At 49.0% G+C, this 22,067-nt stretch overlaps 5 protein-coding genes across 5 annotated transcripts; 4 read left to right on the top strand and 1 right to left on the bottom strand.

Annotated features, from left to right (window-relative positions):
• Positions 1 to 61: 61 nt before the first annotated feature.
• SPPG_06655 (uncharacterized protein) lies at positions 62 to 6,367 on the top strand (the record flags this gene model as incomplete). The annotated part of the gene is made up of 13 exons (XM_016754856.1): positions 62 to 671; positions 736 to 965; positions 1,041 to 1,448; positions 1,523 to 1,600; positions 1,689 to 1,803; positions 1,861 to 2,259; positions 2,317 to 3,425; positions 3,495 to 3,701; positions 3,778 to 4,680; positions 4,742 to 5,186; positions 5,267 to 5,739; positions 5,808 to 6,044; positions 6,112 to 6,367. The coding sequence occupies 13 exons, from the start codon at positions 62 to 64 to the stop codon at positions 6,244 to 6,246; spliced, it is 5,349 nt and encodes a 1,782-aa protein (XP_016606296.1). The 3' UTR covers positions 6,247 to 6,367.
• Positions 6,368 to 6,513: 146 nt separating this feature from the next.
• Positions 6,514 to 9,046, top strand: SPPG_06654 (uncharacterized protein). Its single transcript, XM_016754855.1, has 7 exons — positions 6,514 to 6,725; positions 6,813 to 6,895; positions 6,963 to 7,166; positions 7,231 to 7,893; positions 7,951 to 8,335; positions 8,413 to 8,616; positions 8,686 to 9,046. Exons 1-7 carry the CDS (start codon positions 6,569 to 6,571, stop codon positions 8,910 to 8,912), a joined length of 1,923 nt encoding a protein of 640 aa, XP_016606295.1. The 5' UTR covers positions 6,514 to 6,568; the 3' UTR covers positions 8,913 to 9,046.
• On the bottom strand, positions 8,912 to 12,267 carry SPPG_06653 (uncharacterized protein). Its single transcript, XM_016754854.1, has 6 exons — positions 12,224 to 12,267; positions 11,493 to 12,160; positions 11,280 to 11,426; positions 11,066 to 11,212; positions 10,820 to 11,002; positions 8,912 to 10,761 (listed from the first exon to the last, which is right to left on the bottom strand). The coding sequence occupies exons 2-6, from the start codon at positions 12,023 to 12,025 to the stop codon at positions 9,093 to 9,095; spliced, it is 2,679 nt and encodes an 892-aa protein (XP_016606294.1). The 5' UTR covers positions 12,026 to 12,160; positions 12,224 to 12,267; the 3' UTR covers positions 8,912 to 9,092.
• Positions 12,268 to 12,782: 515 nt separating this feature from the next.
• Positions 12,783 to 18,842, top strand: SPPG_06652 (DNA-directed RNA polymerase I core subunit RPA190). The gene is made up of 6 exons (XM_016754853.1): positions 12,783 to 13,178; positions 13,241 to 14,934; positions 15,003 to 15,541; positions 15,617 to 17,941; positions 18,008 to 18,471; positions 18,535 to 18,842. The coding sequence occupies exons 1-6, from the start codon at positions 12,994 to 12,996 to the stop codon at positions 18,722 to 18,724; spliced, it is 5,397 nt and encodes a 1,798-aa protein (XP_016606293.1). The 5' UTR covers positions 12,783 to 12,993; the 3' UTR covers positions 18,725 to 18,842.
• Positions 18,843 to 18,937: 95 nt separating this feature from the next.
• SPPG_06651 (uncharacterized protein) lies at positions 18,938 to 22,004 on the top strand (the record flags this gene model as incomplete). Its single annotated transcript, XM_016754852.1, has 5 exons — positions 18,938 to 19,125; positions 19,193 to 19,250; positions 19,304 to 19,591; positions 19,663 to 20,619; positions 20,680 to 22,004. The coding sequence occupies exons 1-5, from the start codon at positions 19,111 to 19,113 to the stop codon at positions 22,002 to 22,004; spliced, it is 2,643 nt and encodes an 880-aa protein (XP_016606292.1). The 5' UTR covers positions 18,938 to 19,110.
• Positions 22,005 to 22,067: the final 63 nt, after the last annotated feature.

The following is a 22,067-nucleotide window of genomic DNA, read 5'->3' as shown; positions in this document are numbered from 1 at the left end:
CCCACAGTTCCTTCCTCAAGTTAACGTGCATGATAATATGCAGTTCTCTATTACGAAAGCCATGTTGACGATCTTCTTACCTGTCGATACTCCTCCGCCGTTGATGGCCGGTCTGCCAACTGATCCGGCCCCTCCAGTATTTTATTGGGTACCGACCATTTTTAACCTCTGGTCACTGTTGCGACCATCATCAGGCGATGCCTCGCTATTTATTGATATCCTGGGGAGGTTAGCGGAAGCACAAATACATTGTCCCTCAAATGTTGGTTGGACCCAGGACCAAATTCGACAGGTCTTCTCCGCGGGACTAGGAAACTTGAATCTACCAGTGGGAAGCGGAACGAATGGCCTATCTACTGGAAATATGGGCAGTCCCGGTGTTGCAAGCTTAGGAGCATTACTCATGACTGGCTCTGGTGATATCTTTGGACAAAAGGGGGGTGTGGACCCGTTTGCGGCATTCATTGTTTGGACCATGTTTCCCGAGAATGGTCCGGAAGGGGATGGTAACGTGCCGCCTCCACCTCAGACCAAAAGTATGCAGCATCTGGCGGAGATGATACAGGCTATCGAAAGCTACTTCCACCCGTCGAATTATGGAAGATGGTCGTTTATGTTGACGAGACTCTTGCAAATGTTGGCTTATCAGTTCATGAAAAGGCTCAAGCAAGGTATGACCTGTTTCTGTAGGATATGTATAAAGTCGATTATTTAATTGTGTCGTGGCCCTAACAGAGTCTGAACCGGATTGTAAGACCCCCGTGGCTTATCGTATCACCCCCGCCATGCGAAAGGAATTTGTGGTTCTTTTGCGACCAGTAGCCTACCTCTCAATGTTTGGGAAGGATCCGTTATCTGTAAATAGCACCCATAGTGCTCTAAAATACTTGGCGTGGATTCATCCAGAGTCTATCCTTCCTGGGCTGCTAGACAGGATCTATCCGGCATTGGAGACGTTAACAGAGGTACGAGCCTGGTATAGACAATGTTGACATGATGATTATGATTGTTAATTATAGTTTGCCCATATATTGCCTTAGAATCACCGCACGATTAGTTGCTTGGGAGCCTTGTACAATGTGGTCCTTCCACTTTTTAATCGCAAGCACTATCCCCAAGGAGGCCGACACCTCCCAGCTCTCCTGGATTTGGCTATCCCAGGCATTGATGTAAATGATCCCACCAAGACCTCTGTCACACTCCTTTTCATCCGTCATGCGATTGCATGTACTCCACTAATTGATTTGACTAAGCGGAACCGAGGGCCCGGTGGACAGACCCAGCCAGCTGATCGCCCAGTTAATATGATCGAGGTGGATATGGGGGCTGATCTTGCTGAGACTAGTGGCATGGATGTGGACGTGGACGAGGAAGATGAGATGTGTCGAATGGGCACTGCTGTTTTCGAGGATTGGATTGGACGATTCTTTGAGAGAGTCTTTGTCATGGTAAATTGCGTTGCGTCAATCTTGCTTACCGTGAGCACATTTCCATTCAACTTATACTTGTCTCATGGTATCAGTTTGAAAACTTGCCTCAACAACATGGCAATGTCAAAAGCAAAGGCTCTCTAGAGTCGTCGCTGATTTTGATAGTACAGGTAAGCAGTCAAAGTGAAACCTGGGGCAACGGCATACTGCGTTTGCTAACATGTGCGGAAGAACCTAATCGACACCTGAATCTTTTAGTTCACTGGCGAGCTATTATTTACACAAATGTCACCGGATATTGAATCGATTGCCTTGCGCAAAGTGAGCAATTTTGTGTCCGAAAATGTCATTCCTAATGCTACCAAAGCTATTGGTAGGTGATCCCTTACAAGAGTTTGGAATGAACCGCCATTTAATATCATTCGGATAGGAATGTTCTGTTCTGTAACTGGCGCCCCAGCAACCCGTCTTGCCACATTTGTACCACTCTGCCGTGACCGCATTCTGACTGAACTGGAGCATGGGGCAGGTTCTCAACCTTCATCCGCTTACTCCTCATCGGGACACCCGTTTGGGTTTGCTGCCATGTCAGATGCCAGTTTGCATTGGTATCAATGTATCTTGTACAGTGTACTGATCAAGAGCGGAAAGGACATGCTGCAACACAAGGATACGCTGTTGGAAATCGCGCGAGAGACACTAGCGCGTACGCGTGCACGGAGGGGATACAAATGGGCCGGGAAACTGGTGAGGTTTATGATGCTGAATGCGAGCACGATATACCCGCTCGAGGCGAGAAGTCATGGGAAGCACGCGTGGAATGATCCTGGTGAGTCTACGAGGGACTTATGCTATGGTTGATGCGCTTTATTTACTTTCGTGATAGATTTTATAAACAACAGTCACAAGTATTGGGGAATGCCTGGGGATCCTCGTAACCTGGATATCGATTGGCATGTTCCCGACGAGGAGGAATTAGCATTCGTGGTGGAGCTCGTCACTGAGTTTGTTCCCCTTGCGCTCGAGAAAATGACGACACTAATTCGGGAGGCGGAGGCTGCCGGACATCACAGAGACCAACGCGAGTTTTCATCCGAGTTTCAAAGATGGCTGTCGCTCTTGAGGAACTGCTTGAGGGGAATGACTTGCCTGGTGCCACCTGCGAGCTGTGAAGGCAGAATTGTGGACGCTATGGATGTTGATGGCGACGCGCCAGCTGTTGAAGCGTACGAAGAGGACGACGCTCGTCAACGCAAGCGACCCTTGGCAGCCGCATACTGTTTCTCTAATCCGGACGATCCAAGATATTCAACAGTTCAAAGGCTACGGGATGACATTGGCCGATTTATGAGGGACGCATCCGTATTTTTCCGCACTCACCAAGAGGATGACACTGAAAGTGTAAAGCAGCTTTTGCGCTGCATACAAATCTACCTCACCGACCGTGGCACCAATCGAAATGCTTATGAGAATCTTGTCAGATTGTACAAGTACATGAAGATTACTATTGCAGGCAGCAAGGACCTTGCTCGCGGTCATCTACCGCGGTACACTTTAATCACCAGAGCGTGTACAATTCATGTTGCTAGATTACATTACAATGCATCGCAGCAGACGCGAAGCGAAATATCAGATGCGGCTGTAGAGGAAATTGTTTATTGGTGTTTCGGAAGATATGCCGTGGTCAGGAAGGAAGCGCAGCGTGTATTGAGTCCTGTCGTTCGGTGTTTCGGAGGAGGCTTGAAGAAGAGAGTGTTTTGGGAGGCTGTCAAAATGGTGGAGAGTGCAGGAAAGTGGGAGCTGATGAACGCATTCTTGAGTCAAAAGCTCGAAAAACATGTCCGTAATGGCGGGGAGGGGGAGGAGGATGCTGATAGGATGAAGGGTGCGCTTTATGTCTTGAAGAGCTCCGCTATGCTGGATTTGTCATTGAGGAACTATGAGTTTTTGCGAGGAATGTTGCTGGCTCTGACGCGAACGCATGTTGCGGACAAGGTGCGCGATTGAATATGCGGTGATGATACTCGAATTTGTGATCATTAACATGATTATACTTTCCCACAGCCATCTATCCAGAAGAGGTGGACCCTTATTTCCAAAGAAATATTGACCCAGTTCCAAGACATTGCAATTGGAACGGATGTATCGGTGAACGCTCAGAGTGCGGCTAAGAAACTAGTTGGAAGGGAGTCTGTGGCAGCGGATGTTGAAAAGAGAAAGAAGCAGGCGTCAAACCGATCACATCGTGATCGGGAGGAATACAAGAGTATGGTAAGTATATTTAACATACCAGGAAGCGGCGGTGTCGTCAGCTGCAAATTGCCGTACCTGACAGACTACCACCTAGATCTCTGAGTTGGTTGATATTTTAAGAACTGAAAGCCTTCCTGTGAGCTATCGCACAATGACTGTAACCTTTCTTGAACTGACGCTACGAGAGGATGAACCTATCCCCGTCGAAGTCACTCGGTTAGCATTGACCGGTGTGAATTCGGAAGAGCTCACAATAAGAAAGATTTCCCTGAAATTGTTGAGCAAGATTTTGGTTATCATTAAGCGAAGAGCAAAAGAGGTTGGCAAGACTCCGTCGAATGAGTTCCGAAAAAGGGTGAAGGCTGGCCCCGGGGGTGTTAGTCCAGCGGATACGCAAGAATTTTTGCGAAAGAGTGTAGAAACGGTTCAAGGTGATGACGCATGGACCGCGACCGAATTCCAGGACAGTTCAAACGTGGGATGGTATTGCTGGCCAGCCAAGTATAAGATCGTCAAGGGTGCTTCATCGCGGACAAGTGATACTGTACCATACAATGATCTTGATTCGCCAGAAACCATGCAGCTGCTCTTGTCAGAACTTGCGTCGTCCGAATTTTGGCGCGCCTTCTTCCGCTATCGTTCTGAGGAAGCAACGTCACGCATCAATCCCTCTGAAGCCGCCCGGGGTATCGCGCCCGCCGAGCGATTTAATCCTCACGCAGCAATGTTCTATCAGTGTGCTTTCACAATCTTGGAAGACCGACCAGTAGCATCCGTGCAACCCATTTTAGAGGACTTGATAAAGGAAAGCGGAGACAAAGCGAAACAAAGGGCGGTGGCCGAGGCGATTGGGGGTATAGTACGGGGCGCAAAATATTGGGACTGGAACAAGCAAGAAAAGCTCTGGCAGTGGGTGGGCAAAGTGATAGCAAGTGGGTTGGCAGTCGCCAATCCGGAAAGTTATCTCTTATGGAGCACGTCTATCAGATTCATTTGTGTAAGTTTGGTTTTTAAAGGTTGCGCGTGATGCATTGTATTCATTGCTATGGGCTCTACAGACTGGCCGCGATCCTCGCCGCGTACGGCCTCTTCTCGACATCATCTTTTCCCAGACTTTTGACCCTGCTTCGCAGTCGTTCTTCACGGAATCCAAGAAACTCAGCAACATTCGAACTCTGTTCTCCATCTTCAACTGGCGGCTTACCCCAGTTATTGATCCACTGCTAGATACATACCTCTCAGCCATCCACCATCCCTATGAGCAGGTTAGACAGAATTTGGGGGCAAGTATAAACTCCATGTTGCAAATCAAGTGGTACGTTGGTGCACGATCGGTTGAGGATGTGGTCGCCCGAGTTATCGACGGCTCTGCAGCGGTACCTACAAAGGTGGATGACGAAGGCCAGGCTTTGATGGAGAGAGTTGTTGGGGAATTGAGGAAGTTGAGAGCAGAGGAGAATGCGCAGGAAGATGCGGTGGACTATAAAAATGCGGGAATGACGGGTGAGTACCGTGAATCTCGTGTGTCGTTTTTTTCATCGTCCCACTGGTACAATTATAGCTGACTCGATCGTTCTGACTAGTAATGTCGTGGCTGTCGGATGCTATCATGACATCGCGTGTTGCGGGACTGTATCCTTATCTTCCATACCTGGTTCCCGAACTGTTGCAAATGCAAGTGCATGCCGATCAGGACCTCCAGGCAAGCGCCAAAGCGGTTGCCCAAATGTACGCCAACACACCCCATCCGCAGGAAATGGTACCCAATACTGTGGAGATGCTACTGAAAGCTGGTACCGAGGGGACTGTCACTGGTCGCGACTCGCCATCAGAATCAGCGACCAAACGATGGCAGGTCCGCTGGCGGGTGCTACCGACACTGCAGGTCTTTTATTTTAGACATTTATTCTTGCTGGATGGAGATGTGGTCAGAAGAGTTGTAGAAAGTGTATCGAGATTGTTAGAGGATGCACAAGTGGAAGTCAGGCAGTTGGCTTCTGTTACTTTATCGGGATTGATTAGATGCTCGCAAAGGGAGGCGGTTTTGGAATTGAAGGTGCGGACCACATTTTTGTTGGCTTGTCCAGTTCCTCGACCAACTAATTCATCATTTTCCTGTTTCAGACACGATTTGAAGGTCAACTTTCTGCAAGTTCCCTTCCCCGACGGCGTAGAGGACAAGAACCTCCTACTTTGACATCAGGTCAACAGCAGCAGCAACAGCTGTTGCTTGCAAAGAGACACGCGGCAGTGCTTGGGTTATCCGCCTTGGTGCAGGCATTTCCGTATGAAGTCCCAAAGTGGATGCCGGATGTGCTTGTTCTCCTCGCGAGAAGTGTGGGAGATCCAGCTCCTGTTGGGGTAAGACAAATTTGGTTTCTCCTTTGAGCATTTTGTTTGTCGTGTCCTTGACAGTTGTCTGTTACAGGTGTCGGTTCAAAAGCTCTTTTCGGATTTCCGGAGAACCCATCAAGATAATTGGCATGAAGACATGCTGGCATTTACCGAGGAGCAACGTGGGGTTCTGTCGGATCTGTTAATTTCACCTAGTTACTATGCTTAAAAGGAGGGAATACGGATGTAGTTTACTGCGAACGTTGAGATATCTTTTGCTGTGGAATGTGGTGTAAACTCTGCAATTAATGCCATACGGACGAGGCTGTCATTTTTGACGGATGAAGCAACTATGCTGAACGATGGTTTCCTTTTATTTCTTGCTTTGCAGCACTGTATGTCAAAGTAAAAATAAAGAACACTTCAATCGGACACTATAGAACATCACGTGCCGAGGCTCAAGCGAATTTCGTCAGCAACCCGTTGAATCTTTCAAAGATCCTCCGCACCCCTTCTTTCCTGCGCGACAGCAGGGGCATTAGTGTTTCCCAATGACACAACCAACCCTCTATCCTTCTCATTCTCCACCTGACATTGAAGAAGAGGAACTAGAGGATATATCACCTGGACCGAATGGCCTCCAGCGTAATGCGTTCAAGCGCCTGACGAGGGCGCACGCTGTGGTTAGGAGGTTCAAGGACGGCATAGGTGAGCATCTTGTCAATGACTTTGAATTCATTTAGTATTGTTATGGTTTTAGTTGACCACGTGCTTTGCCCTTGCTTTTTGGTTTAGGTGAGAGAGGGAACGAAGACGTAGCGTCTGGGCTGGAACCCGAGGTTTTGTCAAAGTCTGCAGAGCGTATCGAGGAGGTACAGGTCAGTACCGAGAGGAAATGGAGAGGTTAGGTTTCAGGAAACCAGCGCTTACTTAATGGTGCATTAGATACCCAACAACCCCGTACCTTCCATCAACCTTACGCCAGCCGACAGGACCTTTTCTTCTCTACCGCGCTCCAAAAGTGTTCGTTTTCACCAGGTCGATTGTCGTGTGGAGAAACCCGGGATGGAGGATATGGTTGCACTTGATTTGGACTTTCAATTGCCGAGATCCCGTCCGACACGAAATGGGACAAGAGGAAGACGACTAGTATGTATGCCGCCACAAGTTGCAAGATACCTTGAAAACTGTTGATTGACTATCTCAATTCTAGGGGGGAGAGCTTTTGACACCGTCCTCCCCGCAATCTTTCTCGAGTGGTTCACGTAGTCCGTCTCCAATGTCCAGAAGGGTCGTCCGGAGCGTCACAGCCTTCCCCGCGAGACCATCACTATCTAGACGACAGACACTTGTTGTGACGAACGAGGAAGAGCTGATGCGTGCATTGAACGGAGGTCGACAGTTAAATGAGACTGGAGAAGGGTGGAAGGTGGAAAACCCAGAGGAAAGCGAAGACGAAGAGTTTTTTGACGTTGATGATAAGGCATGGGTCGATGAAGAGCACTCCAATTCGACAGAATTGCAAATTCCCACAGGACCTGACGTTTTGCGGCGAAAAAGTACGATACGAAGGGGTTCGTGTATACTTGCAACCCGTGGAGTGACTATTACGCGTAAAACCACGCGACGGTTATCGACTTTTGAGGAACCTTCAGAACGGAATGCCCCATTGCTTCAACGGAAAATTACCAGGGTGGTTCGGTCAGCGACTATTATGAGGAAGCCTTTGGAACACGTTGATGGTGTTGACAGGAAAATGACTTTGAGGAGAGTGTCTACTGATGTGCGAAGAGGCACGGTTATTACGCGGAGAGCAGAGCAAAATCTGAGTGTGTTACAGCAAAATCAGGAGGAGGAGGTAGAGAAGGACGCACATGTAAGTAGTAGAGCGGTTTCCATTTTCGCAGGATCTCACATTACGTTTTTTCTTTAGCGGGACTTGAATACTGCAGATTCTGACAATGATGACGACACTGATATTTTCCTCGATGCGGACGAGACCCTCTGGATAGATGAGTGGTCCGACGATGAATCCGCACGCACCATCACCAAGCTCAAACCCAGTGGCAAGAAGAGGTCCAAAAAACCCAAAAAGGGCGCAGTTGCCCGTCGTAGGACTACTCTCCTCGTTTCTCGTTCTTTTTACGAAACACTTGCTGCTCGTGCTGGAGAAACCATTTCGCATCTCGGAAATGCGGCACAAGTCGCTGCGGGACCTGTTGCGGTTGTGGGCGGTGGCGAAATGGCTGGGCTGTTGGCGACAGCTGGAGCGGTGGCGAGAGGGGTTGGTGGTGGATTGGTTGGGAAATTTGGAAGGCGTAAGTGTCATGCTTGACGTTTCACGGTCGTAAACCTTTACGGATATATGACACCGTGTCCAAATTATAAAAAACAGGGACGACACAAATGCGCGTGGAAACAACTGCCGATCTGCTCAACAAGTACACAACTGGCCAACTTCTTTCGACCGCTGCAGGTGCTCTAGGAGGGGATGCCATTGCCGAGAACAAAGCTGTCAAGGCATTGAGTCAGGGGTTTGGGGCGGCTGTGGAGGGAGGTGTGGTCGCTGGAGTAGGAAGTTTGGTGGTATCTGGCGTTGGTATGTTGCAATTGTCAATTTTGCCCCACCGTATGTCTCTCATCTCATCGTCTGACCGCTGTAAAACAGCATTGAATCTCTCTAATGTCCTATCATCCAGTACAAACTATATTTCTATGGCTGCCGAAGCTATTGGACATTTGGGTAATGTGGCGCCGTTCCTACCGGGCGGATTGCAGGGCGTTGCGGAGGCTGCTGGGGTTGTTGGGAGTGTTTTGGGGGGTGTCGGTGAAGGGGATGATAGTAGCAATGATAGCGGGGAGGAAGAGGGTAACGACGGCGAAGAGGGTGATTAGTGGGGATGCCAGCATAGGGTTGTATATAGAGTTGTAGGATCATTAGAGTAGGTCTGCTATCTTGGGCACTGCGGGGTATAGGCTACTACTCTGCTGGCAATGAGCCAAGATATTACATATATTACATTGATATATCCATGTTTTCCATTTGATGCAGCAAGATAGTGCAGCTGCCGTAACTTAGTTTTTGTGCTGATAGGCACCTCCACTCGACTTCCAAACCTCTCCAAGCACGCCTCTGGCGATTTCCTTTCCCCAGACTCTCTTCACTTCCCTCCACGACTCATTAATCTCCCCAACAATATTTCCACACTGCATTTGCTTCAAAGTTCCTACATTGGGTACAAATCCTACAAAAACCGGTAAAACATCTTCCACCATAAATCTAGTACAAGAAATAACGTCGTCCATCCGCGCATTTCCGACATTCCCCACTGCGAGCACGTAATTTGCAAGGAGAGTATACCCCGTATCGAGGTCATAGGGCTCATACACATTCAGCAGTTTGAGAGTCGTTTCGATAATGCTAGCGAGGGGTTGGAGATTGGTATGTAGATTCAAAAGGGCAGTTTGGAGGGGTTTGGGATGCGATTTGGGTGAAAAGAGTTTTGAAAGCGGGGCCGTTGGAAGGAGGAGGAGGAGGGGGAGGGTTGTCATGGGTGTTTTGGGTGTTGAGGTAAGAGTTGGTGGTGTTTGGAGGAGCATGTAGGACAGATGGTGTGAGAGAGGGGTGGTGGTTTTCAAGAGTTTGTAGAGAATCTCTGGAGGGAGGAGGTTTTTAGGAGGGAGAGGAAGATGGAACGGTGTTGGTTTGGGTGGTACGTTGAATGTGGGTTGAGTGTGATGGGCGATGACGGTTGTGGCGAGAGTGATAGCCGTCGGATCTGTGGATGGAACTTCGGCGGCCGGTGCGATTTGCGCTGATGTTGGCTGCGGTCTACTTTCACCTTCCTCTTGTGAGAGTGTAGAAGAAGAATAGCGGGGTAGGGGAGCCCCGGCCCTAACCCATCTCTCGACAACTTTTCTCTCGCTGTCCGTAAAATAACTACCCATTCGCCCACTTCCCTTCTTGATGGACATTTCTAATCGACTGATTTCACCCGAGACAAACCCGCTGGACTTTAAGGCGTCTAGGAGCCCTTCTGGATGGTCGAACCAGTCGTCAATCCGACGGGTTTGCCCGCTGCTGTCGGTGAGTGATATGGAACCGTGCCTTTTGCGCGCAAGAGGTGCTTTGGTCTTGATGAGGGTCAACATAGCTTTCAGTGACTCGTCGATTTCCTTGTCGGTCGGAGGGGGATTTTGAGCTTGTGTGAATTGTTTTGATGTAAAAGGGCAGGTAGCATTCGAGGTAACGCTAGTTGCGTTTGATATCGGACATGTTTTGGTTCCATCGTCCTGAGCTCTCTGTTCCGCGAGCCCTCTGATCCAAGCTTCGATAATCTTCCTTTCTTCCTTGGTAAAAACCCCAAACATGCCTCCACCAAAGCTGCACAAGTCTTTCAATAGAGCACTTTCAGAAGGGTTGCCTGGTGTCACCCACCGCGATCGGGCTAGCTCCTCGACGAGCGCTGCCGAACGGGTGGAAATGTGTTTGGGGTCAAGCCAAGTGCTTAGTGGAAGGGCACCAAGACAGATTTCTGGGGAGTGAATCTTATGTGCAAAGGGCGATTTCTGTTCAAGGATGGCGCGCATGGCTTGCGTATATGTCTCGAACGTTTGATCTTGCGGTTGGGGTTGCTGGTACTTTTTACGGTGTTCATCCCGACGGGTGTCGAGTGACGTTTTAAGAGGGTTGGATTCACTTAGGTAGTATCCTGCAAGAATTCGTCGCCAATGATTGTGCATGCTAGATTGAAAACATTAGACAAAAGACGGCCCAAGACAGTTGCAGTGCAGCTACTTACGCTTCTTCACCCTGCGTGCATTTGATATAATCTAGATAATCAATGACAGCCTTTGTCGCCATATGGGCATGTCCAGTTGCCGCATTATCAATGGTTACATGCAGCTGAAAGTAATTGTAGTCAATACCCATTTGTCGGAATTCGTGGGTGGTTACTAGGAGGTGTAACGGAAGCTGCTCATATCTGAGAGCAAGGTCGTTTTAGCCAACATAATACTGGTGGGAGACATGAAATGCATCGACGCACCCAAAATTGTATCCCATCACTTCAGGAAACATGGCATTGCCTGCAAACTGACCGAGAGCCATTTGAACCACGCCTCGCTCATATGCAGAGTCAAGGATGTCTGGGTGATAGGCGAATGCTCGTGTGCTTGCATCGGGAAGATGAATGCTGTTCGAATTTATATCAGAAACGTTACGTGTTAAGGGCCCCCAATGCACAAAAGAAATCTACTTACCCTTCACTGGAGAGACAGACATTGTAAACATTTACGTGATTCTGTACGGCAAGTCCTTCCCCGAGTTCTTCTGCAAACGTTTGATACAAGGGCAGCGCGAAGCGGCGTAGATCAGATGGTGTTTCTGGACTGAGAACATTTTGCAGCCTGTTGACCAAGATTATACAATTCAGCAATATGAAAACCACCTTGATTGTAGTTCGATATGCTTACCAACTTCCATCGACTAGCTTTGTTGGAGCATTCTGAATTAGCCACCACCGAGCAAACTCTCTGTCGGGAAACATTCTATTGGCAGTCTCAATGCCCTCCCCTTCACCCATCCTCTCATCCCATTCTCTTCGGTACGCATGAAACGCGTCCATGGTCGTTTGGTGCGATTTCAACATGTACTTTTCCAAGGTATTGGGACAATATCCATCCTTCAGTGCGGCGGCCAAGGAAGAGGATGGATCCTCGTTTCGTGCATCTTTTTCAGCTGCGTCGAGGGCTTGTTCAAGTCTTGACTGAAGAAAGTCGCGAGCTGCATAGAGAGCATCTGGGTACAGTTCAATATTCATAAGACGGTAAAAGAGTTCTCGATGGGATATATTTTCGTAGGACACTTTTGAGCGCGCGGAGAGAATGTCGTGCCATTCTTCCACGAGTTGGTCTACGGTTATGGTTGCGTTTCTTCTTGTGGGTGCATCCGCGGGAGTTGTGGAGGGCGTGAATGCGCCAACAAGTCTGCTCAAAATGCCATGCATTGTTTATTCCAAAAAAAAAAAAGAAATATAATAAACTCTGTAGATAACGTAGAGATAGCCAAAAAAGAGGAAACGCTGCCCTTTTTTATTTATAAATGTAGCTTTGATGTCATTATGCACACACTTATCGCTCCTCTGGAATAATGCGGAAAAAGTAACTCTTTTGAACAAAAGCCCCCCCGTTTAAACCTTGCTTACCTTGCTTTTCCCCCCAATCAGTGAGGTCATTTCTCTTGAATGAACTCTTTGAAAGCTAAAAGTCAAAAAAGGTGTGAAATGGGAGATGATGTCATCATTGGAAAGTGTGAGAGGCTTAGCCGTTCATAAAGGTCTTTGCAATTGGGTCCATACTCGGGAAAAGACTCTATCCATTCAAGGTTAGAGACATGTTGAGGTCTGCATACGAGCATTGGGTTCAAACAGCATGTTCCCATCAATATTTACAAGCTAGCTGAAAATGTTCATGAATTTGGACATTCAATGACATTGCAATAAAAGTATCTTTGGCAAACATGTGCTTGGGCCAGAGCCATTTCCTGAAAGGTCCTTTTTTGAGAGGCTTCCCCCTCCATTACGCCATACTTGACTCTCCTGTGCGTATTGCCTACCTCCCATCGACCATCCAGTTCATCCACAAGGCCACAAGGATGTCATTGCAAGACCAAAGTTCAGTTGACATGGCAACAAGAGCTCTCACGTGTATTTTTATTTTTGTCGTGCGAATGACTCCTTTAGGAAACTCCGATCTCGGTCGACGACGAGGACGACGACTACGATACACTGCAGTGTGGGGCAGGTGTGGGTCAGTTCTGACAGAGATAAACTCCAAGGACACTACATTTAGTCCCAACTACTGAATCCGCACCGTACCGTCGTCCTTTGGTCACCGCTTCCGCCAAAGCCAAAACGCGCATTTTGGTCATCTCCAACTCTGGCATTTCCGGCGGCGGGTGGACTCTAAATCCACCATGAACATTGCGAATCCCGTCTCCAGAGAGGTCACGTCAGTGGCATTCTCATTCCTGACTTCAAATGATATTCGTAAACTTTCGGTGAAGCAAATCACAAATCCCCTCTTGTTTGACAACTTAAACCATCCTACTAAAGGCGGTCTTTATGACCCGTGCTTGGGACCGCATGACAAGGGTGCTAGGTACGTGTGGTATTGTGAGCGTTACATCTGACGTACATTCTGACGATTGTCTTCTTTTGCAGTTGTGGGACATGCTCCCTCGGTTACTTTTCGTGTCCTGGCCATTTCGGTCACATTGATCTCGCGGCCCCTGTTTATAATCCCATCACCTTTCGACTCATGTACAAACTCCTACAATCCCTCTGTTTCTTTTGCCACCGTCTTCGTTCCTCCCGCATAGTCATTGCCCACTTTGGCGCAAAGCTTAAACTGATCTACGCTGGTCTCATTACGGAAGCCGCTGGCCTTGATGAAGCTGTGTCCCTGAAAGGTCTTCGGATAGGCGGAGGCGCAAAGTCCAAAAAGGCCAAGAAAGAAAACAAAAAGACAAAGTTGATTGATGATGAAGCTGAGGAGGGAGATGAGGATGAAGGCGAGGAAGAGGAAGGGGAGGAGAATGGCATGGATATTGATGAGGAACTTGGTACCGGGCCGAAAACGGAAGAAGAAACGTTGGCGAGAATAGATGCCTATGTGGAGCAATGTTTGGCCAACATGCCAGAAAGTGGTGTGTTACGGAAAGCAACATTGATCACTGAAAACCTTCGGAAATTGGAGCGACAATTCCTTGGGGCCATACCGAGTAATAGTTGTAGCAACTGCCGGGGACAAAGTCCAAAGTTCAGAAAAGAAGGGGAACACAAGATATTTCAAAAATCGCTCAGTACTAAGCAAAAGTCCCTTATGGATGCCCGAGGGCTCAAATTTGAGAAGCTCTTTGGTGGTGCTGCTGCTGCAGCATCCGACGCAGTCCAAGAAGAAAATTTGACCTACCCCAAGCCCGACTCTATGGACATTGATGATGCCCGTTCAATGGGTATACAAAGTATTAGGTCATTATCCGCTCAAGATACTGCTGCGGATGTCGAGGAAGACGACGAGGAAGAGGAAACTGAGGTTGTCGCAAACCGTGACAAGTTTTTAACCCCCATGGAAGTTCAAGAGCATTTTAAACTACTGTGGGCGCGGGAACAAACGATATTCGATCTTTTATACGGTGCCACGTCTGTAGAGAACGGAGCGCGGACCTCAAGCTGGACCATGTTTTTCTTGGATGTTGTGTCCGTCACCCCCACCCGGTTCCGTCCAGTTTCTAAAATGAACGACATGTTGTACGAGCATCCCCAGAACACACATCTTACCGAGGTTCTCAAAGCAAATCTGATGATTCAGGACTTGCGAGCCCAGGAACGAGAGGCGTTGGCGGTTATTGCTGACAAAGATAGCAAGCTATACCGAGACCGCAAAGCAGAGTTTTTGAAGCGCACTGTGGAAGCATGGATCAAGTTGCAAATGAGCGTGAATTTCTTGATTGACAGTTCGAAAGCACCCCTGACTGCTGGGGGCAAGATGGCTCCCTTGGGTATCCGACAGCTGCTTGAGAAAAAGGAGGGATTATTCCGTAAACACATGATGGGAAAGCGTGTCAATTTTGCGGCCCGTAGTGTTATTAGTCCTGACCCTTATATAGAGACGAGCGAAATTGGAATTCCACCAGTCTTTGCCACAAAATTGACGTACCCGGAACCGGTAACCCATCATAACGTGAAAGAGTTGCGACGGGCAGTAATCAATGGCCCGCTGAAATGGCCCGGCGCAACCCATGTTCAAAACGAGGATGGCACGATGGTAAACTTGGCCATCTTTGATGAAGGTGGACGGACGGCAATTGCGAATCAGTTGCTCACCCCAACCATTTCTGGCACAACGAGCGATGGTATGAGATTTGATTTTTTACGTTTTTGAAGCAAATCCGGTTTTAATATTCTATTTCGTTCATTACAGCTCAGCATCAGTCTCACATTAATAAAAAAGTGCTTCGTCATCTCCGCAACGGTGATTTCCTACTACTCAACCGTCAGCCTACGTTGCATAAGCCCTCTATCATGGCGCATACTGCCCGTGTCTTGCCCGGAGAGAAAACCATTAGAATGCACTATGCCAACTGCAACACGTACAATGCCGATTTCGACGGTGACGAAATGAATGCTCATTTCCCTCAAAATGAAATCGGCAGAGCAGAGGCCATGTTGATTGCACGTACCGACAAGCAGTACCTTGTACCTACAGACGGCGGTGTTCTACGTGGTTTGATCCAGGACCATGTCGATGCAGGTGTGGATATGTGTAGTCGAGACACTGTTTTCACCAGAGAGGAGTACATGCAACTCGTCTATTCTTGCTTGAGACCGGAAGGAATGGCTGGAAACACAGTTGGGAATGGTAACATTGAACAAGAGTTGATTATTGGGGATGGTGGACGAGTTGTCACGATCGAGCCTACCTTTTACAGGCCGAGAATGTTGTGGACGGGAAAACAAGTGGTGAGTAGCAGCACCTTTCTATTTCCGTGATATACTGTCGCGTGTTTTAACTGACTCGTATTTCTGTCATTCTAGATTACTACAGTGCTCTTGAACTTGACTGCAGGATCTGAGCCACTCAATCTCAAATCTAAAGCCAGAATTCCAGCAAAGGCTTGGGGTCCCACTGCACCTGAAGAGCAAGCTGTCCTTTTCATGGACGGACATCTCCTCACCGGAGTACTGGACAAATCGCAGTTCGGTGCCAGCGCGAACGGTCTGGTTCATGCTGTCTACGAAATTTACGGTCCACCCTATGCGGGAAAACTGTTGTCAATCCTTGGACGCTTGTTCACTTCCTACCTCCAAATGGTGGGATTCTCGTGTCGAATGGACGATTTGCGTTTAACGCCCTCTGGCGATAACAAACGCCGAGAATTGATCCAAGAGTCTCGGACGATGGGCCGTGAAGCTGTAATGGAGTACGTCGGATTACAAGATAAGGATGGAAAGCCTCTTGTTCAAGGACCCGAAGGCGAGCTGCGTCTGAAGCAAAAATTAGAAGGCGTATTGAGAGTCGATGAAAAGATGGCTGGATTGGATGCGGCAATGAAGAGCAAGACCAACCGCGTGACCTCGAATATCATTTCCAGCACCGTGCCGGATCAGCTCTTGAAACCTTTCCCCAGGAATAACATGCAGATGATGACAGTATCTGGTGCTAAGGGTTCCAACGTGAACGTGTCGCAAATCTCGTGCCTCTTGGGGCAACAAGAGTTGGAGGGTCGTCGTGTCCCCACAATGATTTCTGGGAAAACGTTACCTAGTTTCCTACCGTTTGATACGGCGGCAAGGTCCGGTGGATTTATCACGGGACGTTTCTTGACTGGCATCAAGCCACAAGAGTATTTTTTCCATTGCATGGCTGGTCGTGAGGGGTTGATCGATACTGCCGTCAAGACATCTCGGTCTGGATATCTTCAAAGATGTCTAATCAAACCACTGGAAGGTTTACGCGTCCATTACGACCACACGGTCCGGGATTCGGATGGGTCTGTGGTCCAGTTTCATTACGGCGAGGATTCATTGGACGTGACAAAGCAAAAGACTTTGACAAAGTTTGATTTCTGCGCCATGAATTACCGAGCACTTGTTAAGCGATACGACCCCAAGCGGCTTGCAAAGGCGAATATCGATACTGATAGTGTTGATCGGGTGCGAAAGAGGATACGTAAAGGAAAAGAGACAAACACGGATCCCGTTTTGGAGAGGTTCAGTCCTAGTAGGGTACTGGGAGCCGTCAGCGAAAAGTTTGCGGAAGACTTGGACACGTATGTTGAAAAGAATCCCGCGGGGTTATTGCTTTCCAAGAAGAAAGGTACAGCCAAGAATGGGACCGATGGCAAGCACACAGCATGGTCTGGGGAACCGGTATCGGATGCCCGGTTCAAAATGCTGATGAATCTAAAATACATGAACTCTCTTGTGGAGCCTGGAGAGGCGGTTGGACTGCTCGCTGCGCAGAGTATTGGAGAACCCTCCACCCAAATGACACTGAACACTTTCCATTTTGCCGGTTTCGGTGCCAAGAACGTGACCCTTGGTATCCCTCGTCTGCGTGAAATTATTATGACGGCTTCCGCATCGATCAAAACGCCGATGATGAGACTACCTCTTTTGGAGGGAGCCAAAGACAAGGGCGACAAGCTCTGCAAGCAAATCAGTCGGTTGGTTCTTGGTCAGGTTATGGAAGGTGTAACGGTGCGAGAACAGTTGAGCGGCAAGGGGGATGATCTGACTCGAAAGAAGATTTTGACGCTTCGACTCCAGTTCTGGCCGCGTAAGGCTTATGAGAAGGAACATGGGCTCACTGTCGAAGACCTTGGACGCGTGATTGAGAAGCGATTTGTGCCGGCTTTGGAAAGGGCCATTGTGAGAGATTTGAAAGCAAAGATACGCAAATCTGATGATGCTGAGGACGATGAGAAGATTGGGGTCGGATTGGGCAGTTTTGATGAGGGTGGCGGCAAGGTACGCCGCAGCACTGGGGACGATAATGATGAAGATGGGGTGAGCAATACAAAGGCTAAAGGTAAAAAGGACCAGGAAGAGGGAGGGTTAGATGATGAGGAGGATGCCGGATCCGATGTTGATGGAGAGGATGGAGATGCTGCGAATGCAAAGCGAGCAAAGAATAGGGTTCAGCATGCATCGTATGATGCTCCAGATGAGGAAGATGAGGAGGTCATTAAAGAGGCCATATCTCAGGAGGATGGTGCGAGCGATGACGAGGATGGTGAGCCCGAGGAGAACGTGGATGCGGATGAGAAGACAAGAGAGGAGAAAATCAAGGAGAGCAGCAAATTTGTTGTTGGCTACAAGATGGACCAGGGAGGTCGATGGTGCGAATTGACAATGCAGGTGAGTGACACACAACTAGGTTGCGCAGTCACAGAGCTGAATGCTAACCTTGGATTAATTCCATAGTTTGCGGCCAATACCAAAAAGTTGCTCATGGTAGCTCTCGCGGAGCAAGTATGCCACTCAGTCGTCATTCACGAAGTCCGCGGTATACAACGAAGCTACCCTCTCCCCAATGAATCGGAAAACGATACCTCGGTCAACATTGGTGCAGATGGTGTCAATCTGCGCGGTATGTGGGACTTTGCCAATCTCATTGATGTGACCAAAATCTACACAAACGACATTGCGGCCGTTCTGTCCACCTACGGTGTTGAAGCCGCGCGAGCAGCTATTATGCAAGAAATCGCGAGCGTCTTTGGTGTTTATGGTATCAATGTCGACAACCGGCATTTGAGTTTGATTGCGGATTACATGACTTTTGAAGGAGGATACAAACCATTCAACCGTATGGGAATGGCATCAAACCCTAGCCCGTTTGCGCAGATGAGTTTTGAAACTACTACATCATTTTTGACAACGGCGACCTTGTATGTATCTTGTTTTGGTTTTCTTTCAGGAGCATTTATTGACTGTCATACCTTGATTTTTAGGACTGGAGATTTTGATCCCTTGGAATCTCCTTCAGCGCGACTCGTACTTGGCAAAGTGGTGAAAGGGGGTACGGGTGCGTTTGAGGTGAGGCAACCGTTGAGCGGGAACCTAAGCAGAGGGGCGAGAAGCGCTCAAATGCAGAGTGCTAATGGAGAGCGAATCATGAGAGATGTCGTCGTAGAAGCATAGGCTCTGCAATCTGATAAACGTTATATGATTTATTTGTGTATATAGTTGGGGGGTAGCTAGTTTTTCGGAGTGCGTAGAAGGGATTTCACACATTGGAATAGATTTATTTGGCATCGTATTAACTTTTTTTGAAGTTCGACCCTTGTTAATCACGTGACATTGTACCCTGGTGCTGCACCCTTGAAGGTTGGAGAGAGAGCGGCGGGATTTGACATTAGCATTTTAGAGATCAGAGTAGATTGTTGCCATTACGCAACTATTGATGGTTTGTTAGACATTGGGATACAGACAAGTGGTTATAGTAGTAGGGGTTTCTGCACGGGTTCGTGATTGTCTCTGTGCGCTCTTTGTAGCGCTGTCCCTAGATTGTATCGAGTAGATTTTGTATGCCATTTGGACAGGTGAGTTACTGATATTTGAAGATCCAAAGAGCCCAAAGTCGCTGACGAGTCTTGCTTGATCGTCTAGGTCACTTCTGGGAGTCAACGGAGGGGTAGCGAGGATGTGTGGGGCACAGGTTCCACAGGTTTGTACACGTCCGTCACGTCAACTTTACCGGATGTTTAACACAACATGCAGGGGCCACATACGTCCGGCCACTCCTCACCCACGATGACTTTTACCCCACCTCTCATCCTCTGGACCCACCCGCACCAGGCACTGCACCACCACCAATCCCCGACGACCCCCAATTCCGCAAACTGTTACACCGACTGGATATATCCCGCATAACGGATCGATTGATTGCCATGGGTGCGTGCTGGAAGCAGCGGACGGATAAAAGGAGTCGAAGGAACAATGTGGACGATGTTGCGAGATTTTTGAATACGAGGTATCCGGGAAGATATCTGGTTTGGAATTTGGCTGGTGAGTAGTGCATTGGCTTGGGGGTTCACGTTTTGTCGTAATCGACTTTGACATGGCGGGTTTCCATATAGGCGACACTGTGGCAGGAGCGTACGATACCACGCATTTTGGGAACCAAGTTGTTTCATTTGGATTATCCAAGGCATACGCCATGAGCTTGCGTACGCTATTTGACATTTGCCGATCCGTACACGCTTGGCTATCCCTTGACCCGCGACACGTTGCGGTTTTTCAATGTTCAACGGGATTGGGACGGACGGGGGTGGCGATTGCCTGTTACCTTCGATACAGCGAGACCTTTATGGATGCGAATGAGGCATTTGAATACTTTATCCGGCGACGAACTCGTGGTGAGGCGGCGTGGGCTACGGTTGCGCTGAGGCGATACGTTGGGTATTTCAATCATATTGTGGAGCTGGGTGGAAGCTTACCCAATCCCAAGGTGCTGAAACTTCATCGCGTGATTGTGGAAGGAATGCAGGCTGTAAATGAACCTAGTGTGGAAGTATACCAGAACGGCAAGATGGTGTATTCGTCTTTGATTCGCTCGAGACAATATGCGAGCGGTGAGGATGTGGTGAACGGGTCAACACCATCAGCTTACGTAGATGTGACGGGAAAAACAGTGTTTCGCATATCACCCGATCAACAGCTGTTTCTGGATTCGGATATCCAAGTACGGTTGTTCCACATACCTGACCCAGTATTAAACTCGGCACAAGTGACCACCATCGCCAGCTTGTCCTTTCATACCGGCTTCATGCTACCCGGCGTCATTCGCGTCGCTAAGCGGGATCTGGAAGTTGCCCCACGAGAAGTAGAGTTGCGACACGTGACGGAACAGTTTTGCGTTTATTTGGTGTTTTCAGAAAGTAGCAATGCGGTAGTGAAAACGGGGGGTGGGTATGTTCAGATGCTCGACAGAGGTTTGACGAGATGCTTGGCTAGGCTGGTTGCTGGACATGGCGTTAGAGTGAAGGAGTCGGCGTTGAATGTATTGGAGGGAATGGGAACTTCTCGGATCTTGGGTGAGTTCCATCCCGCTTGATGTACCCTAGTCTTTTACTAACCGCAATTGATATGACCAGCCTGTTTTGCGCTCCAACGGACAAACAATGACCTTCGGGCCGCGACAAAGTATATTCAGCAATTGCGTGGCCAAGAAGGTGCCAATGGGTCTAGCTCGGTTGGTAAGTCGCTCGCTGCGGCACCTCGAGAGGGGGATCCACTTCCAACCAACAGGCAACTGGATGATGCAAAACAGCCGACCGCCGGCTTACCCAACCAGGGGCACGTCGTCGGCGAAGATTCCAAGTCTACGTCTGCGCCGCGAAATGTCACGTCTGCCTCTTCGGGAAGATCGACGAGTTCGGTATCTACAGGATCACCAGCCGCGGACTCTCTTCGCTCATCTGGGTCTTCATCAGGTGGGCGGGGTAAATCACCCGAAACCGCGCGGGACGTAGATCAAACAGGTCCATTGCAAGGGGTTGGAGTCCACGAAGCACGCATGGGCGTTATTTCCCCAGTCCCAAAAGTCTATGAGGAGGCGACTAGTCCTACGGAGACGGGACGTGCTATTAAGAGGATGGAAGAGTTGTTGGAACAGGCCGCAAAGGCCATAGGACGGAAGCGAACGAGCGAAGAGAAGGGGCGACGAGGTTCGGATGTGGGACTGGAGGGAGGAGAGCGGGCAGGAATCCAACGAGGTGTAAATAGACGGCGGAGTCGAAGTTTTGGGTCTCCGAGATCCGGATATGGCGGTGACGATGGAAAGAATTTGGGCGCGACGTCATCCTTAAAAGAGGTATTGGATCAAATGAAGAGTATGCGCGGAGCGTCGGTTTCCAGTTCGAGTTCTGCCGGTGGGGCGCGGTCTACGGCAAGCGAGGCGGGATTGTTAGAATTAATGGGGGAGCTGAAGGCCATTGCCGCTGAGGTTGGGAGTCCAGACAGGGAGAAAAAGAGTCCGATGCCGTGGCCGTTACCTCCAGGGTTGGCGGAGCGGCCAGAGAAGGCAGAGAGGAGATCTCCCTCCGCTCCAGTGCGAAAGTCGTCAATGTCGGAAACCACGAGGCCTGTATTGGCGGGCGTGGTAAATCTGCTGCCGCCTCCCATTGGTAGTCCGAATGTTGAGGAGGTATCTGAGCCTGTTGTCGCTCCCCCTCCTCCTCCACCACCGCCGCCACCCCCTCCCCCTCCCCCTCCTCCCCCGCCACCACCACCTGCGTCAGGAGCGCTCCCCATGTCTACGCCATCAAGCCCATCAACCTCCAAGCCGCGTGTCCGAGCTCGAGTCCATTGGGACGAAATCCGCGATGTGGAAGGGTCTGTCTGGAACGAACTTGCACCGGCTGTGGGCGTCGGTGAGGACGGAGTTCAATTGGATGTGCAACGTTTTGAAGGTTTGTAGTGTTCAAGACACTTTTTAGAGTGGGTCGCGCTGACAAGATTTTTTTTAGAGTTGTTTTGTATT

The sequence above is a fragment of the Spizellomyces punctatus genome (assembly GCF_000182565.1).
Source record: "Spizellomyces punctatus DAOM BR117 chromosome Unknown supercont1.12, whole genome shotgun sequence".
In the NCBI taxonomy this organism is placed as follows: domain Eukaryota; kingdom Fungi; phylum Chytridiomycota; class Chytridiomycetes; order Spizellomycetales; family Spizellomycetaceae; genus Spizellomyces; species Spizellomyces punctatus.
Note: the sequence above shows the minus strand (reverse complement) of the source record. Positions and strands in the feature narration are given on the sequence as shown.

What these genes read in the sequence shown, in the direction of transcription:
- SPPG_06652 (XM_016754853.1), top strand. Translation starts at nt 12,994, where the DNA reads ATGAACATTGCGAATCCCGTCTCCAGAGAGGTCACGTCAGTGGCATTC. An exon ending in TTCTGGCACAACGAGCGATG is followed by an intron (nt 14,935 to 15,002) that starts GTATGAGATTTG and finishes CGTTCATTACAG; the next exon opens with CTCAGCATCAGTCTCACATT. An exon ending in TGTGGACGGGAAAACAAGTG is followed by an intron (nt 15,542 to 15,616) that starts GTGAGTAGCAGC and finishes CTGTCATTCTAG; the next exon opens with ATTACTACAGTGCTCTTGAA.
- SPPG_06653 (XM_016754854.1), bottom strand. Translation starts at nt 12,025, where the DNA reads ATGCATGGCATTTTGAGCAGACTTGTTGGCGCATTCACGCCCTCCACA. An exon ending in GTCTGTCTCTCCAGTGAAGG is followed by an intron (nt 11,213 to 11,279) that starts GTAAGTAGATTT and finishes AAATTCGAACAG; the next exon opens with CATTCATCTTCCCGATGCAA. An exon ending in GTGATGGGATACAATTTTGG is followed by an intron (nt 11,003 to 11,065) that starts GTGCGTCGATGC and finishes CCTTGCTCTCAG; the next exon opens with ATATGAGCAGCTTCCGTTAC.
- SPPG_06654 (XM_016754855.1), top strand. Translation starts at nt 6,569, where the DNA reads ATGACACAACCAACCCTCTATCCTTCTCATTCTCCACCTGACATTGAA. An exon ending in GGTTGGGAAATTTGGAAGGC is followed by an intron (nt 8,336 to 8,412) that starts GTAAGTGTCATG and finishes TATAAAAAACAG; the next exon opens with GGACGACACAAATGCGCGTG. An exon ending in TTTGGTGGTATCTGGCGTTG is followed by an intron (nt 8,617 to 8,685) that starts GTATGTTGCAAT and finishes GCTGTAAAACAG; the next exon opens with CATTGAATCTCTCTAATGTC.